At 32.4% G+C, this 22,478-nt stretch overlaps 1 protein-coding gene across 2 annotated transcripts in view; it reads right to left on the reverse strand.

Moving 5' to 3' along the window:
* Window positions 1-7,035: 7,035 nt before the first annotated feature.
* The window catches only part of JMY (junction mediating and regulatory protein, p53 cofactor), an 83,241-nt gene continuing 67,798 nt past the window's right edge, over window positions 7,036-22,478 (reverse strand). The window contains exons 8-11 of one of the 2 annotated variants that reach the window (XM_023495796.2): window positions 18,120-18,215; window positions 16,442-17,039; window positions 14,333-14,643; window positions 7,036-11,215 (exon numbers count right to left, since the gene is read on the reverse strand). In XM_023495796.2, coding sequence (XP_023351564.2) covers window positions 14,336-14,643; window positions 16,442-17,039; window positions 18,120-18,215 — 1,002 coding nt within the window. In that variant the 3' untranslated portion in view covers window positions 7,036-11,215; window positions 14,333-14,335. Of the gene's footprint in view, window positions 11,216-13,142; window positions 14,644-16,441; window positions 17,040-18,119; window positions 18,216-22,478 lie in introns of those variants that run through there. The other variant, XM_031966103.1, reaches the window with a different exon arrangement.

Raw genomic sequence — 22,478 nt, forward strand, 5'->3', positions numbered from 1 at the left:
CCAAACTTATTGTTAATAAGATTGGACATTTTAAAATCATTATTAGCAATGTTTCCCCCCCCCCCTTTTTTTTAATAGTCTGTGTATCTCTATTTGACAAGAACTATAGAGAAAATTAAAAAGCATTTTGGAAAATTGATTTAGACCAATAGTTTACTCATTTTACTATAATAAATTCAAAATAGATACACAACCTAAATATGAGAAATTAAGTGTTAAAAAATTAGAAAGTAAAAAGATCAGTACTAGTAGACTACTCTCAAAAGAACTGCAAACCACATGAAACGGTGATCCACATCATAAGAGAAATGCAAATCAAAACAGCTTTGAATTTCTGCCTCACACCCAATACATGGATAAAGATGGAAACTGACTGGAAATAGTGATGGAAGGGCTATTCTATGAATTGATCAAATCATTCTGAAAAATAATTTGGAATTATGCCCCTCCCAAAGTGTTTTAAAATGTCCATACTTTTTACGCAAAAAGGATATAGAAAGATCCTATTTTTTTCAAAATATTAATACCATATTTGAATTAGCAAAGAACTGGAAGCAAAGTAGATAACCAGCAATAGAGGGGGAATGCCTAAATGAATTGCAGTACATTAAAATAATGAAATATTGCTATAAGAGATGATAAATACAAAGATTAAAGAAAGGCATGGGATTATTTGAAGGAATGCAGAATGAGGTAATTGGAACTAAGAAAATAGTATGTATGATTACAGTGTGAATAAAAAGAAAGCAATCCACCCCAAAATACTGTGCAATTATGTTGACCAAATTTGGCCCTAGAGAAGATTTGAGAGAATGCATAACCCCTTTCTCTTTGCAGAAATGGGCATCTAAGAGTTTGTAATGTTCTATATATTGTCAGACACAATTGGTTTGCTTTAATGAAATGGTTTTGTTTCTGCTTTTAAAAGCTTTTTACACAAGATTGGCTCAGATAGGGAAAGGGAAATGAATGTGTACAGAAACTATGATGCAAAAACAAAAAAATTAGCAATAAAATAGGATTTTTTAAAAAATGCCTCATGGAGGGAAATATCAGTACTCTACATTTGAAGCACAAATCCTGACAGATATTTTATTAAATTATTTTAATTCTAAACATCTCTGCTGAGAAAAAAATCTAAAGGGAGAGAAATCCATCCTGCCTTTGAAAATCTTTCTGACAAAAGACACTTCTACTTACAATTTATCATATATCAAAATGAAGGACAAAATTCCATAATAAGGTAAAGCAAGGTTGCAGCATTTAAGTGAAAGTTCATTGAATGGCTTTGCTTCATTAAACAGAAAAGTTACTTTGAGATATACCATTCAAAATCATTTTTCTAAAATCATTCAATCTCTCTTTAACCAGCCCTAATAAATGTCTTATTTTAAAACCCCATCAAAGGTGAATTTAATCTGATTGACTAAATTGACAAAAACTGAAAAACAACACATTGGAGCAGCTCTGGGAAAATGGGATGTTAATAAAGCTATGAATTGGTCTGGTCATTCTTGAAAGCAGTTTGGAACTCTGACCATAAATTGGGCATACTCTTTGACCTAGAGATGTCTCAATTATGCCTATAATCCATTGAGAGAAAAAGAAAAGGACACACACATATATATATAATTTAGAGCAGCTCTTTCCACAGTGACAAAGAACTGGAAACTGGATTTAACACTTAGGGTTATTTGGATACATTATGGTATACAAATGTAATAGAATATTGTGTCATAAGAATGACAAAAAAAAGATGGATTTAGAGAAGCCTGGGGAGACTTATGAAATGAGTGGAAGTGATAGAATGATTTATACAACATAATTTAATAATTATGTACATAACATAATAAAGACTTTGAAAGATCAAAGGAACTCTGATCACAGCACTGAACCACTACAATTTCCATGATCATCTGTAGCCATCTCCTGACAAAAGATGCAATGGATTCAAGATGCAGAGTTTTGGACATGGACATTACAAAGATTTGTTTTCTTTGAATATGCCTGCCTGTTAGGAGAATTTTTTTTCTTTTCAGTGGAGAGTGGGAAAGAGCAAATAAATGATTAGTTGAAAAGAATTTATTGTGAGTGATTTGAAGTATGTTTTCATGTGATTATTTGTAGTTTGTTAAAATTTTGAAAAATATATCCTTAAATAAGAGAATTGCTGTTACATATTTATGTCAATTTTCTATATATTCCTGATATCAGATTTTGAGATGTTTGGTGCAAATATTTTGAACCACTGTTTCTTCTTATTCGTGTACAAGTATTTTAATTTTTACGTAATCTTTAAGTTTTCTATTCTTTTATAATGTCATCCATACCTTGTTTAGTTAAGAATTCTCCCCTAGTAATAGTTGTAAAAATTTTTTGCAACAAAAAATGTTCCAATTTTCTTCTTTTTTCATGGTGTAATCTTTTTTTCTTCAAGTTACAAACCTGTTTTGAACTTATTGTGATATGTGATGTAAAATATCAATTTAAGTCCTAATTTCGGCCAAACTTATTTCTCATATTTCTATCAAAAAAGGGTATCCAGCCTCTAGTAATATATTCTTAGGATTATTAAATAGTAAGTTATTATCCTTATTTCTCACTTAGTCTACTCCACTAATCTACTTTTGTGTTTTAATACATTTTTATAATGTATCTCTCATAACTTTTCCTTTGTAGTTTCTCTTGAGAATTTAAATCTATTTTTCTAAATGACTTTTTATTCTGTTAAAAAAAAAAAACACCACTTCACTAATTTGATTTACATGCTAAAACTACAAGTGAACTGGTATTGCCATCTTTCATATTGGAATGACACAATGACACCTAACCCCTTTCCCACTTAAGACTGTCAAATATTTTTGTAGTGGTATTTATATAACTCTTGTATGTTGGTGTTAACTCGATTAAACATTTTTGGTTATTTTGAATAGACAATGTTACCAAACAAGCATATATTAAGTATTCACTATGTACCAAAACACTGTACTAGGCAACATGTATAATGTGTATTCACAAACATACAATACAGAATAATTTGGCAGAGGATAGGGAGACAAACCAGTGACTGGAGGGTGGCACCCAAGATGAGGATTGAAACTATTAGATTCTAAGAAGTGGGTTGATGAGGAAGTGTGCTGCAGACATTAATGATAACCAGACAGGAAAAGTCACAAAGAAAGCACATAGGAAAAGCTAGAAAGGCTAGTTTGGCTAAATGTGTGAAGAGGAAGAATTTAAAATACTAGAAAGTTGGAGCCAAATTGTGAAAGATCTTAAATACCAAAAAGTTTGTAGCTGATCCTAGAATAGACAGCCACTGCACTTTATTGTGTCAGGTCTGTGTTTTAAATAAATCACTTAGGCAGTTATGTGGAAGATAGCATGAGTATGTGTATTTTTTTTTTTTTTTTGTTAGTACTGCAAAAAAAAATATTGATTCTTGTGGATTGGTTTTTATCTTCTATATAATCTTGTTGCAAATATTTATCAGCTTCTGTGTTATTTCTCTAGGGTTTTCTAAGTGCAAAATCCTACCATTTGGAAAGAGATGTTTTATCTCTTCTTTCGTTTACACCTCTGATTGAGTCTGCTATCCTATTACTCTAAGAGGGATTACATTGAGGAAACAAAAAAATTGTTTAAGCCATTCCCCAGCTGATGGGCACCTACCTGGTTTCCAATTCTTTGCTATCACAACAAATGTTGCTAGAACTATTTCGTTGCACATAGGAACTCATTCTTCCTTGGAAAATAAACTCGAATGAAATCTCCAGTCTAAAGTGCATGGGCATTTTGATCATATTTGCATAATTCAGGAGCTTCACTAATTACATTTTTACATGCCAATATCTCACAATCCTTCCAACATTGACTATAGCCATTTTCTTTTCCTTTTTAGCAATATGGCAATAATGAGGTGAAGCCTCAGGTTGTCTTGATGTGCATTCTCTTAATCCAAGATAAGCACTGTTTATTTTCCTTGCAATTATCTATTGGAGAATGGCTATTAACTCTACATATGCACACACATATACATGTAATTCATGCATATACCAAACCATTATCAGAAAAATTTGATATTTTTCTCTTGTGACTTTTCATTTTAGATTGGCTTAATTTTTTTTGTTTTAACCACAATTTTCCCACCAGATTAGCACACATTTTTTAACATCACAACCAACTTTTTTCCAAATGTGTAAATTTTCTTTTGAAGACTACTTAGCTGCAATCCCAAATATTTTGCCATAACATTTCATTTATATTTAATACTATGGTCTATAATTTGTGGTGGCTTTTGCCCAATTGTTTTTCAGTGTCATTAGTCTCTAGTGTTTTTGTTCAAATTTTCTTTACTCATTGCTAATTTTATTGTATTATGATCTGCAAATTATTTTATCTACCGTTTGCATTTAATTAGTGCTTTATCTTTATTTTTTAAGTTAAATGTATAATTATGTTAATTATATATGATAAAATATATTTTTTTCCTGAGGTAATTAGGGTTAAGTGACTTGCCCAGTGTCACACAGCTAGAATGTATTGTGTCTGAGGCCACATTTGAACTCGGGTACTCCTGACTTCAGGGTTGGTGCTCTATCTAGCTGCCTCAAATCCTTTATCTTTATAGGCATTGGGATGTATATTTAATTACATAAGTGGATTCCTATTAGTGCATAGTCAGAGGAAGCCTGAATCTTTTCTTTCTCATCACACAAATGCTTCAATAGCAAGAGTCAGGTTTTCTCCTGTGGGCCACATGAACAATATAATTTATTGAAATGGAAAGTAATTTAAGCTGATTAGCATGGCATTACATAGCATTCAGTAATAACTCCGTAGTGGATTTGAATAAAAACTTCTATATTAATCGCTGATAGGTTAAACCCTGATATCAATATCATTTTGGACACTGGCATAAAGACAAATTGCATATCTGCCAATGACTGAAAATCTTTATGTACTTTCATAATGCTGTTTTGTGTTAATATGTATGTACGCCCATTTAATAAAAATCAAACTATACTCAGGACTCAACTCGGGGGAAACTGGAATTGCCCAGTTTCCACATTGTTAATTTTTTTTGTTTCTTTAAAAGTGGAAAATCTAAGCATATCTCAGGGTTCATTGCTTTGGGACAGAAATAGCATGAGCAGCAGACAGTAGTTTAGAAGGGAGGCACACTGTACTGTTGGAAGAGATAATAAAGGGTATGGACTTTGTGAAGAGGACAGAAGAACAAAAAACCAAAGTGGACAATCCACTCAAGTTGAGTTCCACTCAAGTGGAAATTAAATTTTTTCTGCCTGTTTTTGTTCCTTTAATTTTAGGTTTTCCAAAGGAAATAGTTCACATTGGAAGATGGGCAACTTGAATTATTCTCATTGGAAAGCACTAGTCATTAAAGGTAGAGTTGTCATTTTAAAAAAATTGTATGAGACATCTACCACTTGAAAGCAGCTGAACATTAATTTTAAGCTATTTTTTCACAAAATCCATACAAATAACAATCACATATCTTGCTAAAGGTGGGATCTAGCTCTTATTTTCAAAAGTTTAAATACCACCAAGCCAGCAGGTTTTTCCCCTACCTTAGAAGACTAAATATTTTAACAAAATACTACTGCTACATCTTAAACACAAGGTGCCTTCCTTTTTAAGTTCTGTGATGTAGTACTGGCTGCTACATTAAGTAAAATTCAACGCGACTTTGGATCTTGTATCATTGGTAAAATTTCTTGACTGTTGTGAGAAAGCACAGGTTTATTCTTTCCCTGCCCTCTCATGAATCTACAATTAAAATAATTTCAATTGGTATTATACATACCTTCAATTAATAAGAATATTTTATCACAAACTTTAGAGCAAAGTAAATAAGACAATTATGGTCTTTAGCATGTTTGAAAGTTAAGATTTACATGAATGATCTGTTCTACCTAAAATAAAAAGCAAAAACAAACAGAAATCTTTTCTGAGTAAGCAAAATCAAATAATTCAAATAAATATCCTTTATTAAAGAAAAAAAAAGAATATTGTTAAGCACCAAAACTGTATATTGTTACATTGCATGTACAAGAAAAGTGATTGTAGTACTTGGTGTAGAATATTTTAACTCTGAAGTCATGAGTGTAAAAAACATGAAATAAAAAGCAATACAATAATTACATTGTGAAAAGTTTGCACTAAAGAAAAAAAGAAAAAGGCAACAGTCAAAACAATTATTGGAGATTTCATAGTATTGCTCTAAAATGCTTACTTAGTTTTTTCTTTACACTGTTATTTAATACTTTAGAACGTTGAATATTTAGTGTTGTAAATTTGCAAGAGTTGGCATTTACAATACAATGTGCATTTAAAATGTCCACTCAAATGCAACTGTTAAGGAATTTCTTAAAGCCAAGGACAACGTGCTAGTGTTTTGTTTTGTTTTTTCCTACTTTTATAATATTGCACAAAGCTAGTGAAAGGTGGATCAGTTTACTATTAGAATTTTCATTTATCCAGACAGGCTGAATGAGCTGCAGCATTCATGCAAAAGATCTCTATTCTTCATAAACTGAATATTGTTTACACTTGGCAAGAAATATGGTACCAATGAGGCTGTGAGATACTGACAAAGGTAAAGAAGTCATTGTATGGATCAAACTGTCAAATCCTTCTTGCTTCACAGATGGAGGAAATACCACTTCCATGATTTAAGTGACTTCTTAAAATGAGAAGACCAGTTATATCCTTTAACAACTAACAGAGGTCTTAAGTAACTTAAATCCTGTTTTATGTATTAGGATCATATCTAATGAACATATTAAGTGTGCATATGTGACATTTTTTTTTCTCTATTACTCAGGGCTTTCTCCACTATTACCTAGAACCATTATTGCCTCGCTTTCCTTTTACCCACCAAAAAAAAAAAAAAAAAAAAAAAAAAAGTAATACTTGTACTATATAGGCAGTGGAAGCAAAAGTTGGTAGGGGTGCTCCCTGTCAACATCAGAGATAACTCTCTATATATCCACACTGCAGGCACACTATAAGTTTTTTTTTTTTTTTTTGGGGGGGGGGGAATGGGATGTGGGGAGGCAGAAAGGGGAGGAGACATTCACTCAGTGAATTTGGAATGCCTGAAGGCAAATGATAAAGGATTTGTTCTGTTAGAATCACAATTAAGACCTACAAGTGCCAAGGTGTAAACATTGTGGATCAAATTTAGGAATATGGAATGAACAGACCTTTTAAAAATATCTTGATAAGATAAACATTTATATTTATGCGTGCATGCACACATATGTGTATACATGTATACAACACAAAGACAAAACATATAAAAATTGATCCAGAAAGTATACTGGCAGCTCCCTCCCACCTTTAAAAACCTCTAAATGTTATGTACGTGACAGTTTAGACAGCAATATAAATTCATTTTGTAGGAAAACATTATACTATATTTTATAGGCTAGAAAATATCCATTGCTTCCTTTTATAGAGCAACTAATTAGCAGTGACATTGGTCAGTGTGCTTTAGCTAGAGAGCACTTTGCAATAAAGTTCAAACATAACTACCGTTATCTGTCAGTAGTCCTAAATAAATGCAATGTGCTCCAACAGTAAGGTGCTTTCATTTTTATCTCTTTTTTTTGAAATAACCCTCACTGCTTTGTAACATCTGTAATAATTCTCTAATGTTATGCATACAATTTTCTTTCATTCTTTTGGGAATTTATCAGAAATAACAGAATATAATTATTAAAAAGAAAATAAAATCTGTTTAAAATGAATACAAAGCCTTATAAATTATAATATTAATTCAGTGCAACAAAAAGAACAAATGCTAATAACAATTAAGTTTAGGGCTCTTATCAATTAATTGCATTTCAATAATGTACTTGCCAGAGTTCTGAAACATTTTACTAAATGAAAAATATGTTAAAGGCAAAATGGTTCTTTGCAAAGAGCCATGTAAAGTATATGAAACCCCAAATCCCTGATATTGCCTCTAAGGACACGAGTTCTTTTTACAAGTAAATAGCTGATGTTAAGCGTGTGTTACAAAACTTTAATGTTGTTTTGTGTTTTATAAAAAACAAAAATCACAACCAGAAAACTTTCCCCCTAAGCTACCTTTATCTTATGCAAACATAACAGATGAATAAAATTTTTTTTATGGATATGTATCCATTCCAAAACACAGATGTTGTCCTCCATTTTGGCTTTTCTTTCACTTATGACTATGAATTCTTGCAATCTGTGATGGGCAGCAGTATGTTCCTCATGTCTTAAAACTCATATATCCCCGTCCGCTAGATTATCTATTATTATTACACATCTCACTCAGCTTGTAATAAACAAGTAGATGTTTTCTGGTACATACAAGAAGAATAAATGGTTAGAATTTCATGTAATGGAAAGTTATGAAATAATATACTATGCATTATTTTGTAGCTGGATTGAGTCTTTTCAAAATGCACCTTATAAAAACATTTCTGCTCCAAAGGTTTAGGGGATAGAACTTGGAATTATATTTTTTATACTACTCACATGCTTATTAAAGTCTGCAAAGATATGTCAAACAAAAACTTTGTAAAGTCTCCTAAGCCAGGCATTTTCCCACACTGTGACAGCACCACCAAGATTCTGCAGCATTAGGAATACTTTTTCTATACACTATACATGGCAATATATACAAGTTCAATTCTATATAGAAGAAATATGTGAAAATGACTCTCAAGGTTTATCTTTTAACATCCCAAGTCAACACACACTTGCTTTCCTATTTAAATACATGGCAGCTTGGACTGGAACTGTATATTAACTTATAATTCTCATTATGGAAACATGATAAATTAACAATAATAAAATTGTCTGTTTAAATCACAGGTTTAATTGAAAGGAAGTAAATCAGACAACTTTTTCAATAAAACAAGTAGCTCTTGTAACTTTTATAAATATAGTTACAACATACATATAAGGCTAATACAATCAGCCCACATTTTAATGGAGGAAAGAGTATTGAGTAAGTAAAGAATATGATCTTGTTTAACATTGCTGACATTTCAAATTTCATGTTAAAAAAAAAAAGACAAACCATAAGTTATATTAGTAGTTGGTGAAGTGAAATCAGTCATCTTACTATTGGACATCAACTTGATATAAACAATGTAGCCTTGCTTTGATATTGTCATTACATAATGGCAATGGAAACTATTTTAAGACTCTTATATGAAGTGCTTTTGGTAGCTGAAAATGGAACATTCTTAAACCAAATTCTGCTTTATGTGAAATAATTCCACAATGAGGTTCCAAATATGTACCGCTGTTAATTTTAAAAGGGTCTCTGTTATGGTTACATGTATTAATAAGAAAAAGTCCTAAGGTGGGAAAACTTTTTTTTTTCATGTATGTAATTGTTTATAAAGCTGCTAACTTTAAAAACAAAAACAGTATTACTAAACTCCAACTTTTTAATTAAAAAGAAAATTTTAATTATTTTACTGTTGTGCAATATTTTGTTAAAAGATTCTATAGGACAATGAAATTTCACACATTAAATCTGTATTAGTAATCTGCCTAGGTAAGATATCAAGCTGTAAAATGTTGCTTGAATAAAAAGAGTGTCACTTTGGAAAAAGGTGGCTCACAAGTACTTTCCAAATATTTCTTTAAACTCTTCAACAAACAATACTTGGCAATATCAATAATTAAATGATCCAAATTATTAGTTTCTTTTAAAAGTCAAGACATGTGAATAGACTTGTGGCCTTTAGACATGTGAATAGACTTGTGGCCTTTTCCAGGGTATCTTGTCAGCTCTCTCACTGTACACCAACTGCTTTAAAAGAAGTGGGATTGATAGTTAGTACGGCATTACTAATTTTTTCCCCCATTCATTAATACAAGTAGCAGTCCACATAAACTGGGACTTTACTATAATACTGTTCTAAAAGTCTTACAGGTCTGGGTATCATGAGGGCCCTTGTTACTGCCAGAGTTAATTCTTTTTGTAAAGGAATGAAGATAGATAGAAAGAATAAGACTCTACTTAAGTAATTTTGTGTTTAATCCAATTGAGATGCTTAACTATTCACAATTATGAATAGAAAAAAAAAAACTGCCTTTAAACTATTAGTCTTTAGTTGTTAATTGTTTTTCAAAGTACCAATGCAAAAGAATATTCATCAAAGTTTTACTTGGAGGGCTCAAAGGTAGTGAATTGTTGTCAAAGAGGCTATAATGTCTATTTTTTGATAGAAATTATCGTGGAGCACATTTTGTTTTTAAATTGTGGAGCATAAAACCAAATTTATATAGAACACAAATTAAAGTAACCTTCATATGTGATTCCAAATAGAAATTTCATGAGTTACAGTAATCAAGTGATAGTTCAAACAGAAAGCCTAAAAAACATTTGAAGTACTATCCAGTTACAAAGTATTGCTTCTCATAACAATAGTTGCACATAAAATTCAAACTACTATAAACTCAAAATTAAGAGCTATTTAAAAGCGCATGGAAAGTTTTATTTCAAAAAACAAAGTGTAAGACTGTGGCTTCCTAAAAATGTGCCGTGTTAAGTGTGTCATGTCATTGTAAATAAATATTTATATATGGATCTCCCATGATTATTCTATGTCTCTGTTCAGATGTCATGACATCTTAACATAAATTCTTTTGGAGATGAACAATTATGGAAGTTTGGGATTATTTTCCATCTGAATTTTCTTACAACTCCTGTCATAAAGCTACTAGGGTAAACTAAGACTGCTTTTTAAAAAGATGTTTAACTGTGGAATAAACTGATGTGGAAGAGCTGTTTTTCAAGCAGATGATCTCTCAGTGCACTGAAGGGCAGATTTAATAGCAGTCCTGACATAACTCACAGTAGATGTTCATCAATGCAACAGCATTCTTCTAAGTTTAACTGGCCACTCTATTGATGTAAATGAAAAAAGTGCTTTTAAAAGAACTGGAGGGCATCCTAGAGACATTCTCTTCATTATGATTATGTACATTACACATCTAAAATTCACTTTGTTTAACCTCTATGTACTGGAATGGATAGAATCATCAAGATGACCTATAAAATGACTTCCCTTTTCACACACTGCACTAATGCAGCTTAGACTGCAGAATCATACTGCTCACAAATTTTCCCCAAAGGAGTAGGAAGATAATCTTCAAGTGTGGGCATTATTTTTCCTCTCAGTGGCTGTTAAGTCACCTGTTTTCAAAAACACAAAAACAAAATCATGTTAAAAAAGATAACCTGTTAGAGGTAATGTTTTAACTGCAGAAATGTTGCATTTACTATTAGATGTGGTCAGTGTAATGGATATTTTTGCTAAACTGTTCTTTGTTTAAAAAGTGGACTAAACTGATCTGGGAAAGAAATTATTTCCAGAAACTACTATGATAGAATTAAAACTTGATTTTGAAGTATGGAATAGAGCTATGATGTGTGTCTGACTGAAGCCTCATTCACAGTCACTTCTCTGTAGGGCGTGACTGGAGACCACAAAGATCTCAGATTTAGAATAGGGTCAGATCTTGGTAAAGGTTCATCTAAGCCAGAGTCCCATTTTACAGATGAGGAAACTGCAAGTTAATGACTTGACCAAGAAGGCAAGAATTTTAACAGTAAAGATTTAAACCCGCTTCTCAGACTCCAAGTCCAGTACTCTTTCCACTGTACCATCCTGCCTCCTTGTGGACAGGTAGTAAAAGATACATTTTATAAAAACAAATCTGAAAACACATGATAAACATTTTCAAAACCTTAATGACACATTTAAATAAATTTTAATTTCTTCCCATATATAGTCAGTGTTCTCCTTGACAGGGACAACTAAAATATGCAATTATAAATTTTGTATATGACAAAAATATATACACTGTCTTAAGTTTACCCATATAAGTATACTGGAAGTAATTCATAACTCTGGCTTTAATGACAGGTCCAACATTCTATATGTAATAATAATGGTTTAAGGTTTGACTTTGGCTATTTAATAAGCTAAGACTCCTAATGGTGCAGCAAGTTACATTTCTTTTAAGATGAAAATTTACATTGTTATTTTTTGCATGTCTTAGCAGCACTATCTTAGTTATTGTAAGGTCTTTGAGGAAAGGGATCTTATCATTAATCTGTTTATTTTAAAGAGCCTAGTATAATATCTTGTACACAGCCAACACAAAACAGATTTTTTTTTCCAGGGAGAAATTAAATGATATTAAGTTAAAGCATCTAAGTTTCTAAGTATGGGATATCTATATACATTTACATATATAGAACTGTCTAAAAATTATTACTTTGAAATGCAATCTCTAAAAACAAAGACCCAGGTTATATGGCTTCATTATTCTTTCAAATACTATTCAAGAAATAAGAATTTAATCATCCAAATTACTTTAGGCATTTAGACCTATACTTCCTTGTCCCAGTGGTTTTATTTTCCTTATTAACAAATTAACAAAAAGAAACTCAGTCTTCAGCTGCCTGAGAAGTAATATGATTAGTGGTAAACAACATGAAATCACAAGACCCACCTTGCAGCACCATTATGTGACCATGAGCATGTAACTGAACTTTTTAGCCCTTTTGTAAAATACAGAGATGTTTCTTTCTATACTCAGTCAACAATTAAGGACACAATTGACTAAAATTACTTAAAATTGACAAAGCTGGCAGAGAAGCCAAGAATATAGTAATGATCAATTAATATAACTATCTAAAGAGTTCTTAAATATCTTTCTACTAAAAAGAAAAACAATTTCCTGACTTGCCTTGCCAAAAATTTCATTTTTAGGGGAAGTAAAAGATAAAATCCTATGAGAACAGTATCAGGAAAACTAAAGCCCAGAAATGACGAAGGAGAATGGATAGCCTTGGGAATGAATAGGATAACATACAGAAGAAACAAAATGAAGATAGCTAACTTCTATTTTGTTTGCAATAAAAAATCAACTTTTGAAGATGCTAGTATAAAAATATTTCAAAGAACAAGGATGTATAATGTGAAAGGGCACTGGATTTTAAGAGTAGTGGGATTTATATCTTACGATCTTAATAATTACATATGAAAGCTTAACTTCTCAAAATTTCAATGTCCTCATCCATAAAATGAGAGATTTGACCCTTTTATTCCCTAAACCTTTCTCATTCTCAATCTGTGAAACGATGAGCCCAAGATAAAATAGAATTCCAACCCTAAATGTTAAGAACATCTAATTTTTCTAAATTAATTCAAATCTCTTGACAATAGTACAAACCAATTATAATTAGAAATACTTAAAAGAACTTATTTTGCTAAGATACTACTAGTAATCATGGAAAATGGGGGAGATGCTTTTAGCTTTCCTCATCGAAATGATTAGAGAACTAAATGTATTGCTTCTTCACTATTATTATGGACCCACCTAGGACTGGGAGTGTCTCTACTGGGGTGGTCTAGAAGGCCCTGTGCTTGGCCCTCTTCTGGTCAACAGTTCTAATCAAAGTTCTAAATAAAGACAAAGGCATACCATCTATTAAATTTAAGAATAAGAGGCCAAACAAAAAAGGTATTCCTATTTCAGTGTAAAAAACAAAACAAAACATGTTAATAAGGCCAGATAAAATGTATGGGGCTAAATAACTCCCTTAATTTTAGGCAATGTTTGGTATAATTTATAGTTCAACTCAAAGTATGGCCTACTTTTCTTCACTTCCCTAACACCACCATCACACAAAGAGAACTCACTAGATGAATTTCTTAACATGTTTTCTATGGGTAATAATTAAGTAATTTACCACACTGCCTGCAAATCTGTTTGGAAAATGTAGAAGCATCTATTATTGGCATTTTATTTCCATGATCTAGCAAAGATATACTATTGGAAAAGCAATTCCTTTGGAAGGTAATGTTAAAAGTTCAGTGCAAATCAGGAAATCCTAATTTTTTTTCCTGTGATTTGAAATTATTTAGCCTGAGTAACTGTCAATTTCTTCAAGTCAGAAACACTAAAAAACGAAGAAAAAAATCCAAAATAAAACATGTTCACACTTATAATGTGTTGTAAAAGTCTATTTCACTTTTATAAGGGATATTATTAAGGTGATAGTAGTACTGTAGGGATCATTCAACCTCTGTGAGAAAGAGATGTTTAACTATCTCAACCTTATTTCACTGATCAACTGAATGCATAAATGTAAAAAGTTTATTATTAATGACACAATGTAGTGAGCATGTGGTATAAACAATATGAATAAACCAAATGATAACCCAACTTTATCTTAACTTCTGCCCCCAAATAGAAAGAAAAATTAAAAATGCTTTTTGACAAAGATAGAACCATTTACATGTTAGTTTTCCCAATCTGTGCAAGGCAAACTCTCTTCTTCATCCTCAGATTCTGGTGATGCTTCTTTAATTCTTCGAAGTGCTTCATGAATGCTACGTGTTAGTGGGTCTGTATCAGGCAAGAGTGTGAAGGATTCTCTCAAAACTTCCTTCTGTACCTTCTTCAGTTTCACCCCTTTCCTTATCTGTGCCAAGATGTTATTACTATCATCTTCATCAGGAAAAGGAGGCAGAGTTCGTTGTTCAACCTTTTTCAGATGAAAACTACCACGTTTCAAAGAAGCCAGTACCTCATCCATTGGTGAACTCACTTTAATAAACAAAAACCAAAACAGATAATAAGAATTTCTATAATTAAATCTTGTAATCACTAGAACAATAGTAATTATTCTAAATAATAATTCTGAAGAATGAGTGAATAATTTGATAAAATAAAATAATGAAAATAATAATTTAATAAGAGCAAAAAATAACATCACCATTTAGTTTATTCACACAATTTCTACTGAAATAACTTGCATAAGAAAAATACTAATTCTACTTAGTTTGTGCATTGTTAAGTAAATAGAGAACTGTTGTCTTTAGTGATATAAAATGTGATTATGCCCTAATGGTGTCCAACACATTCCTAAGACAAAAGTTCACTTTCTTAAAAGGCTCTCTGAAGTTTACGAAAACCTTTTTCTTAAGAAAACTTTAAGCTATGATGGATTGTATAAATAGTATCTAGAAAACTGAGATTGAGAGAAGTTTAATGACTTGCCCAAGTAAGAGTTCGTGTGAGACCTAGGACTAAAATTCAGGTCTTGTGATTTTAAGGACAATGTCCTTTTCATTATACCACTGATAATGACTTCTTTTTTTAACTGCCTAAAAATAACTTTTTTTCCAGGTTGTCACTTTTGTCCCTAACTGGTTTAAGAGTAAAACACAATTGCTACCTATAGATTGAGCCCTTCAGTTATAAAGAACCAAATTCTCTCTCCTTTTATTTATTTGTTGTTTGTTTGTTTGTTTATTTGAGGAGGCAAATGAGATTAAGTGACTTGCCCATGGTCATACAATTAGGAAGTGTCTGAGGCTACATTTGAACTCAGAACTTCAGGGCTGGTGCACCATTATACCAACTAACTGCCCCATTCTTTCTCCTTTTAACAAAGGAATGATGACTCAGAGAAAAGATCACTCTTTCAAGTATAAACTTTTTTTTTTTTAATAATAACTTTTTATTGACACCTCAAGTATAGACTTACTGCAGCTAAAGGTTAATTTGATTAGAGCCGTTTTAAAAATGTCTCTCTCAATTTTTCCCTTGAGTGCAGTTGGCATTCTAGCCATATTTTGCAAACTATGGACAAGGGACATCTAAAGGGAAAATGATTGGACACTGAAAATGTAAATGCTAGGGACAATGGTCTCATGGAAGCTAGGTATCAAGTCCATATGTGATCTAATGAAAGGGAAAGTGAGATGAATAAAGGAGTGTCAAGCTGCTTTCTAAGTCTTAAATATCCCTATAACTAGATTTGACTTGGTCACAAAATGAATAAAAGATAATTACTTTTTGTTCAGCTTAGTGACCCATATTCTTTTAAGTTAGATAATTTACACATTCAATTCTAATCTAGATTTCTTATTGCATCTTCTCAAATGGTGTAAGCTTCTTATATTTTTGTATCTGTCCCATGTTAGTTAATACATTGTAAACATTTCAAAAAACTTGATACTGGTTGATTAAAGATATTTCAACTCTGATTCGTAAAAATCCATTATTTTCTCTGTTACTATTCCTATTATCAGTTCTTACCAAACTTATCCTAAGTAAGATTTCTTCCTCTGGTGATCATGCTCAGACTCTGTATCTTTGTTTTACTAAAATAACTATTTTCCATTCTCAAATTGCTCAAGAATCACTAATGCCTTTCATGAAAAGTAAGAGGAAAGAGGAGAAAAACAGAGAACTGTTAATGACAGTAAGCAATTCCTAATTTTCATGAAATCTGAGTAAATTTTTAAAAAGTTTTATGAGGAGCTATGAAGTAAAAGTGTAAATAGTATGCATAATTCACTTGAAATAAAAATTTAACTATAATTTTGCTAAAAATTACCTCTTCTCCGTTGCAAACCTTCAGCAGTTTTTTTAAGCTTCTTCCTGGCACTGACCAGCTGATTGCTGTCAAAGAAATGTGCTGAAGGGGCACTGGCAGACTTTGGGATTCTTTTTTCTTCACCTTCCACTTTAGAAAGGTCTTTTTCCAGGGACTCTGTGGGACCATCCTTAGTAGTAGGTAGAGGGGGTGGCGGTGGTGGAGGTGGTGGGGGTGGTGGGGGCGGTGGAGGAGTTGGAGGAAGAGGTGGTGGGAGTGGGACAACAGTAACAGTACCTGGTGTCAGGTCATTATCAGTAAGAAGTGGAAGAGGTGCAACAAGAGGCAGTTCAGATGTAACACCACTGGGAGGTAATGAAGTGGCTTCAAGTTGTGCTAATGAAGGCTCTTCAAGTTGTGCTAGTCTCTGGGGTTCCTTGGTTTGTAAAGATTGAAGCACCTCTTTTCCTTGTTCCCCCTCTTCAGTTTTCTCTTCTGTCCTTAGAGTTACTGGTAGGGACTGAGGCTGATCTACACTCACAGGGCTAGCAACACTTTTTCTCCTTGCATGAGCCAGTCGAAGTCGTGTTGACTTAAGTATGACTTGTCCAGGGTACCGCTAAAGTAAAACAATTAAACTAGTTAAATGTAAAAGAAAAAATGCTTGCAGATAAATTTTATGTTGATTTAAGAGTTATTATACTCTTTTCCTGCAAAATGAAGGCAGTTCTTTGCTGTTCTTAAGACAATCGGAATCTAATACGTGTTACTAATGTATGCCACTATAAATTCCTTCACTAAGGCCTTATCTGACCACAAATCACTGTGAGATTTTGGTTACTTGAGTTTGTTTACATAAATTTTCATTTTAAATAATTACTCATTTAAGATCAAATAAAAACATGAAAATATGAAGAGTAAAAAACAGAAAAAAAATGCTCACTTATATTAGTTAACAGAGAGCAGCTGATTATTTTTTAGCTTCATTAACATATTCTTTATATGACGATAACTTTAAAATGGAATACTATGATTTTTTCCTGTTTTTGTTTTTCAAAAGTGTTTGGAATTAAAAAATTCTAATTATACTATAGTTTGCAGGATCCTTGCTCTACAAGTAGGTTACTATTTTGTAATTTCATAGGACAGATTATAGTGGAATCTTTTTATATACCTTATTTGTTATAGAGTACAAACCATAGTCTAGGAAATCATTAAGAGGTTCTATTCACCCAACTAGTTGCATGTATCTCTTATAATGCAGTTCTCAAAAGATTATTTAAAATTGATAACTAAGTGATAAGGTTTTTAATTAACTTAATAGATTATGCCATAGCCATGTTTTAGTGTGGCTAAAAAGGATGCACAAAATTAGTGTCTCTGGGACTCTAACCCATTGGTGTGTACCAAAATCAACTAGCAAAATCTTGCATTGGAATGTAAGTAACTTCCATATCTAAAAGGTACTCAAGGAACTGAGGCTTATCAGAGTAGCCAGGTCATTTATTTGCCTCCTGCTGGACTTGTTTGAAAGGGTAGAAGTAGAACAATGGAAAAGTGGAAAACGAGGATTAAAGAATTGGCTGTAATAATAAAACAAATATTAACTCTAAATCATGTAAAAAGAAATCCAAGGAGTGTACATACAAAGTGCTTTGCATTCTTCTAAGGAACTGTAAATGAATGGTTTTTATAGTACCTGCTTAAATGTGCGAAGTCTATCTAGTGTCTTCTGTCTTTCTTGGCTAACCCAGGAGCTTTTTCTTTCTTCTTCATCTTGTAACTTTTCTCTCTTCTAGTAAAGAAACATAAAACATCAATTACAATACATACTTGTCATATTTATCATTAACAGCAAAACCAAAGGAAAAATTCTATCAGATGGGATTGCACACAAAGTGATTACTAAGAACTTTGGGCAAATATATTCTACCAAGCCAAGTGCCCCTTTTAAGTAATGAAAAAAACAAACAAACAAACAACAACAACAAAAAGCAAAAAATCTAGGTCGGTAATTTAGGCAGTTTTAAAAATTTATAGTTTTAATAAACTACCAACTTGTCAGTTCAAGTGGAAGTCATCTCAAATACCATTTTTGAAAAAAAGTAGCTTGCCATATGTGGTTTTCATCAGATTAACTATTATAGGTAGTTCAACAATGCTCATCAAAACTGAATATATCTGCAAATGATACTGCCAACTACATTGATAATAAGGTTGGTGCCAGAATTTTTTTAAAAGGATGATTTTTAGATAATTTTTCCCTAAGCATTTAAAATTTTATGCTTTACACACACACACACACACACACACACACACATCCATATAGATTACAGAATGAATCTGTAATTAGGCTGGAAAGATTGCTCTCCTAGTAATAGTTTTATATCACCATCTTCCTTATAGGAGAATTCAAATTAGAGGACATATATAAAACAGAGCTCATTTTTCTTTCAACTTCATCTCTCTTTCAAACATTTCTCTTTCTACTTATGGCATTTGCTTTCCTCTCACTAGCTCTCTCCCTGTAGCTTGACTCCAAACAGGATGCAATGGAAAACAGATATCGGATATGAAATCAAAAAGCTTGAGGTTTGTGCCTTGGCTCTCAGATAACTAAGTCATTTCCATATTGTGGGAGATGGCTTCCTCTTTTGTATAAAGAAAAGGATGGAACATCAGTGATGTCAAACTCAAAACAAAAATGGCAGGCATTAAACTATATATAAGGATGTCCTTCGTGAACTACACAGTAATATATATATATATATATATAGTTGTTGTTGTTGTTAATATTTTTGTTAAATTAATTATTTTCCAATTACACATTAATCTGGTTTTGGCTGCACTCAGAAGCACTGTAGATTGTGTTTGACTTCTCTAGACTAGATGATCCTTAAGGTTCCTTTCAGTTCAGCTGCCAAGTTCTATATATTTTAGTGATAGAATATCTCTGACATTTGCTCCTTTCTTTCCCTTGGCAATGCATATGGCTTTTACCTGGGGCACTCTCACAACCTCATGGCTGGTCTCTCCTTCTCCAATTCACCTTTCCTGACAAGGTAGGCATTAAGCTCCCCAATATGCAGCTCTGATCACACTGTTTCTCTGCTTTGCTCAAAAATTTTCGGTGATTCCCCAAATAATGTTCCTTGATAATCAGTTCCCTGTAAAATTTGGTTCTAAGTAACCTTGCCACATACTACTCCCTTTTTCATGACCTATGTTCTAAAGCTACTTGCCAACCTCTCTCATCCTATCTGCTTGACCCTCTAAGCATGGATCTGGATCTCCCCTGAAATCATTTATACTCCCCTTATATAATCCAATTTAAAGACCATTCAGTCCATAGCTTTCCCTAATCTTTGTTTCCTATCCCCATATCTTAAAATTTTCTCATAGCACTTCTGCTTTATCTTGAATTATCTGATGTACAAAGTGAAAGGTAGATCAAAAAGGAACTCCTTTATGGGAAGAAGCAAAAGACTTATGCTTACTCCCTGCTTTTTCTTTGCAATCCTACCAATGTACTAGTACCTCTGCACAAGAAAGCTCTTAATGTTGGCTGAATTTAACTATTAATGATTTATATTTTTAATTTATATTTCATCTATGTCTTTCCTTCCCAATGATATTGTAAGCTCACTGTGAAAGTCTATTTTATATCCAAATAATTACCAATAGTAGGCAATAATTTATTGAAAGACTGAATGAAAATTAAAAGGCAATTCAAGGCATATTTTTTAAGTTTGTTTAGAGGTTCCTAATCATCTGAGCCCAACCCCATTTTGTCTTCAAAAAGTAGACACAACTTCCTTTCTCAAATACATAGAAAATTGAAATTTGTCATTCTTCAATAGACAAATGTCATTCAATAGACAATATGAATAAGCAGTGTTCAGATAAAATAACCAAAGCTATTTATAAGCATGTGAAAAAATACTTTACATCACTACTATTAGACAAATGCAAATCAGAACAACTCTAAGGTACCACCCCACACCTATTAGATTGTCTAACAGAACAGAAAAGGGAAATGACAAATATTGGAGAGGATATGGAGAAATTGAGACACTAATGCACTTCTGTTGAAGTTGTACATTGACTCATTCATTATGTAGAACAATTCAGAACTATATCCAAAAGACTATAAAACCAAGCATACCTCTGATCAAGCAATACTACTATATCTGTATGCCAAAAAGATAAAAAAAAAAAAAACCCAATAAAAATGAAAAGGATCTAGATGTATAAAAATATTGATAACAGCTCTTTAAATAGTGATAAAGAATTGAAAACAGAGGAAATGTACTGAGGAGATGTCCATCAGTTATATATGATTGTGATAAAATAAGGAAATTTTTTTGCTAACCTAGATGAACTGATGGCAAAGTGAAATAAGCAGATCTAGGACAATGTACACAGTAACAGCAATACTGTAGAATGATCAACTGTGAATGACTTAGCTATTCTAAGCAACACAAATCCAAGATAATCCTGAAGGACATATGATGAAAAATGTTTTATATCTCCAGAGAAACAATTGATGGAAGCAGAAAGATTGAATGAAGTATGTTTTCTTTACTTTTTCCTGTTTTCCTTCACAATATGACTTCCAAAGAAATATTTTTCATGGTTATACATGTATAACCTATATCAAATTGTGTCTTCTTAATTAGGTGGAGGAGGGAGAAAGAGAGAGACAGACAGACAGAATGGGTGAGCATTTAGAAGTCAGAACTTGAAAAAAAATATTTAAAATGTTTTTACATGTAATTGGAGAAAAAAGTAAAATGCTAAAATTTTAAAAATAGACACTTGATATGAATATGCACATTTGATGTGGCAATACAGTACATTAAATTTTCTCATTGCCCAATAAACAAAGCTACCACAAGTTTTGACATGATACATTAAAGAAACTTTGCATTTCACAACTCTATTTTTGAATCTTCTCTTCTGTTTGGCATAAGCAAATTTAAATAATCTCACGGAACAAATAAGAGACAAAGGAAAGGTCAACATTAGTGACCCAGTGTTGGTGGAGTTGTGAACGAATCCAACCATTCTGGAGAGCAGTTTGGAACTATGCTCAAAAAGTTATCAAACTGTGCATACCCTTTGATCCAGCAGTGTTACTACTGGGCTTATATCCCAAAGAGATCATAAAGAAGGGAAAGGGACCCACATGTGCAAAAATGTTTGTGGCAGCCCTGTTTGTAGTGACCAGAAATTGGAAACTGAGTGGATGCCCATCAGTTGGAGAATGGCTGAATAAATTGTGGTATATGAATATTATGGAATATTATTGTTCTGTAAGAAATGACCAACAAGATGATTTCAGAAAGGCCTGGAGAGACTTACATGAACTGATGCTGAGTGAAACGAGCAGGACCAGGAGATCATTATATACTTCAACAACAATACTATATGATGACCAGTTCTGATGGCCCTGGCCATCCTCAGCAATGAGATCAACCAAATCATTTCCAAGGGAGCAGTAATGAACTGAACCAGCTACGCCCAGAGAAAGAACTCTGGGAGATGACTAAAAACCATTACATTGAATTCCCAATCCCTATATTTTTGCCCACCTGCATTTTTGATTTCCTTCACAAGCTAATTGTACAATATTTCAGAGTCTGATTCTTTATGTACAGCAAAATAACAGTTTGGTCATGTATACTTATTGTGTATCTAATTATATTTTAATATATTTAACATCTACTGGTCATCCTGCCATCTGGGGGGAGGGGGTGGGGGGTAAGAGGTGAAAAATTGGAACAAGAGGTTTGGCAATTGTTAATGCTGTAAAGTTACCCATACATATAACCTGTAAATAAAAGGCTATTAAATTAAAAAAACAAAACAAAACATTAGTGACCCAGTGTTTCAATTGGTCTCCCCCTATATATCCCTCCCAACTATATTCTTACTTAATGGCTTTATCCAAGCAAGAATTATGGAACAAAACTTTTTTCTGCCACTTTTTCCAAAGTTTTAAATTCTGGGGTGCATTTAGCCAGTTTCATACCCATTAGTTATGGACGATAAAATT

This window comes from Sarcophilus harrisii, chromosome 1, assembly GCF_902635505.1.
Source record: "Sarcophilus harrisii chromosome 1, mSarHar1.11, whole genome shotgun sequence".
Taxonomy (NCBI): Eukaryota; Metazoa; Chordata; class Mammalia; order Dasyuromorphia; family Dasyuridae; genus Sarcophilus; species Sarcophilus harrisii.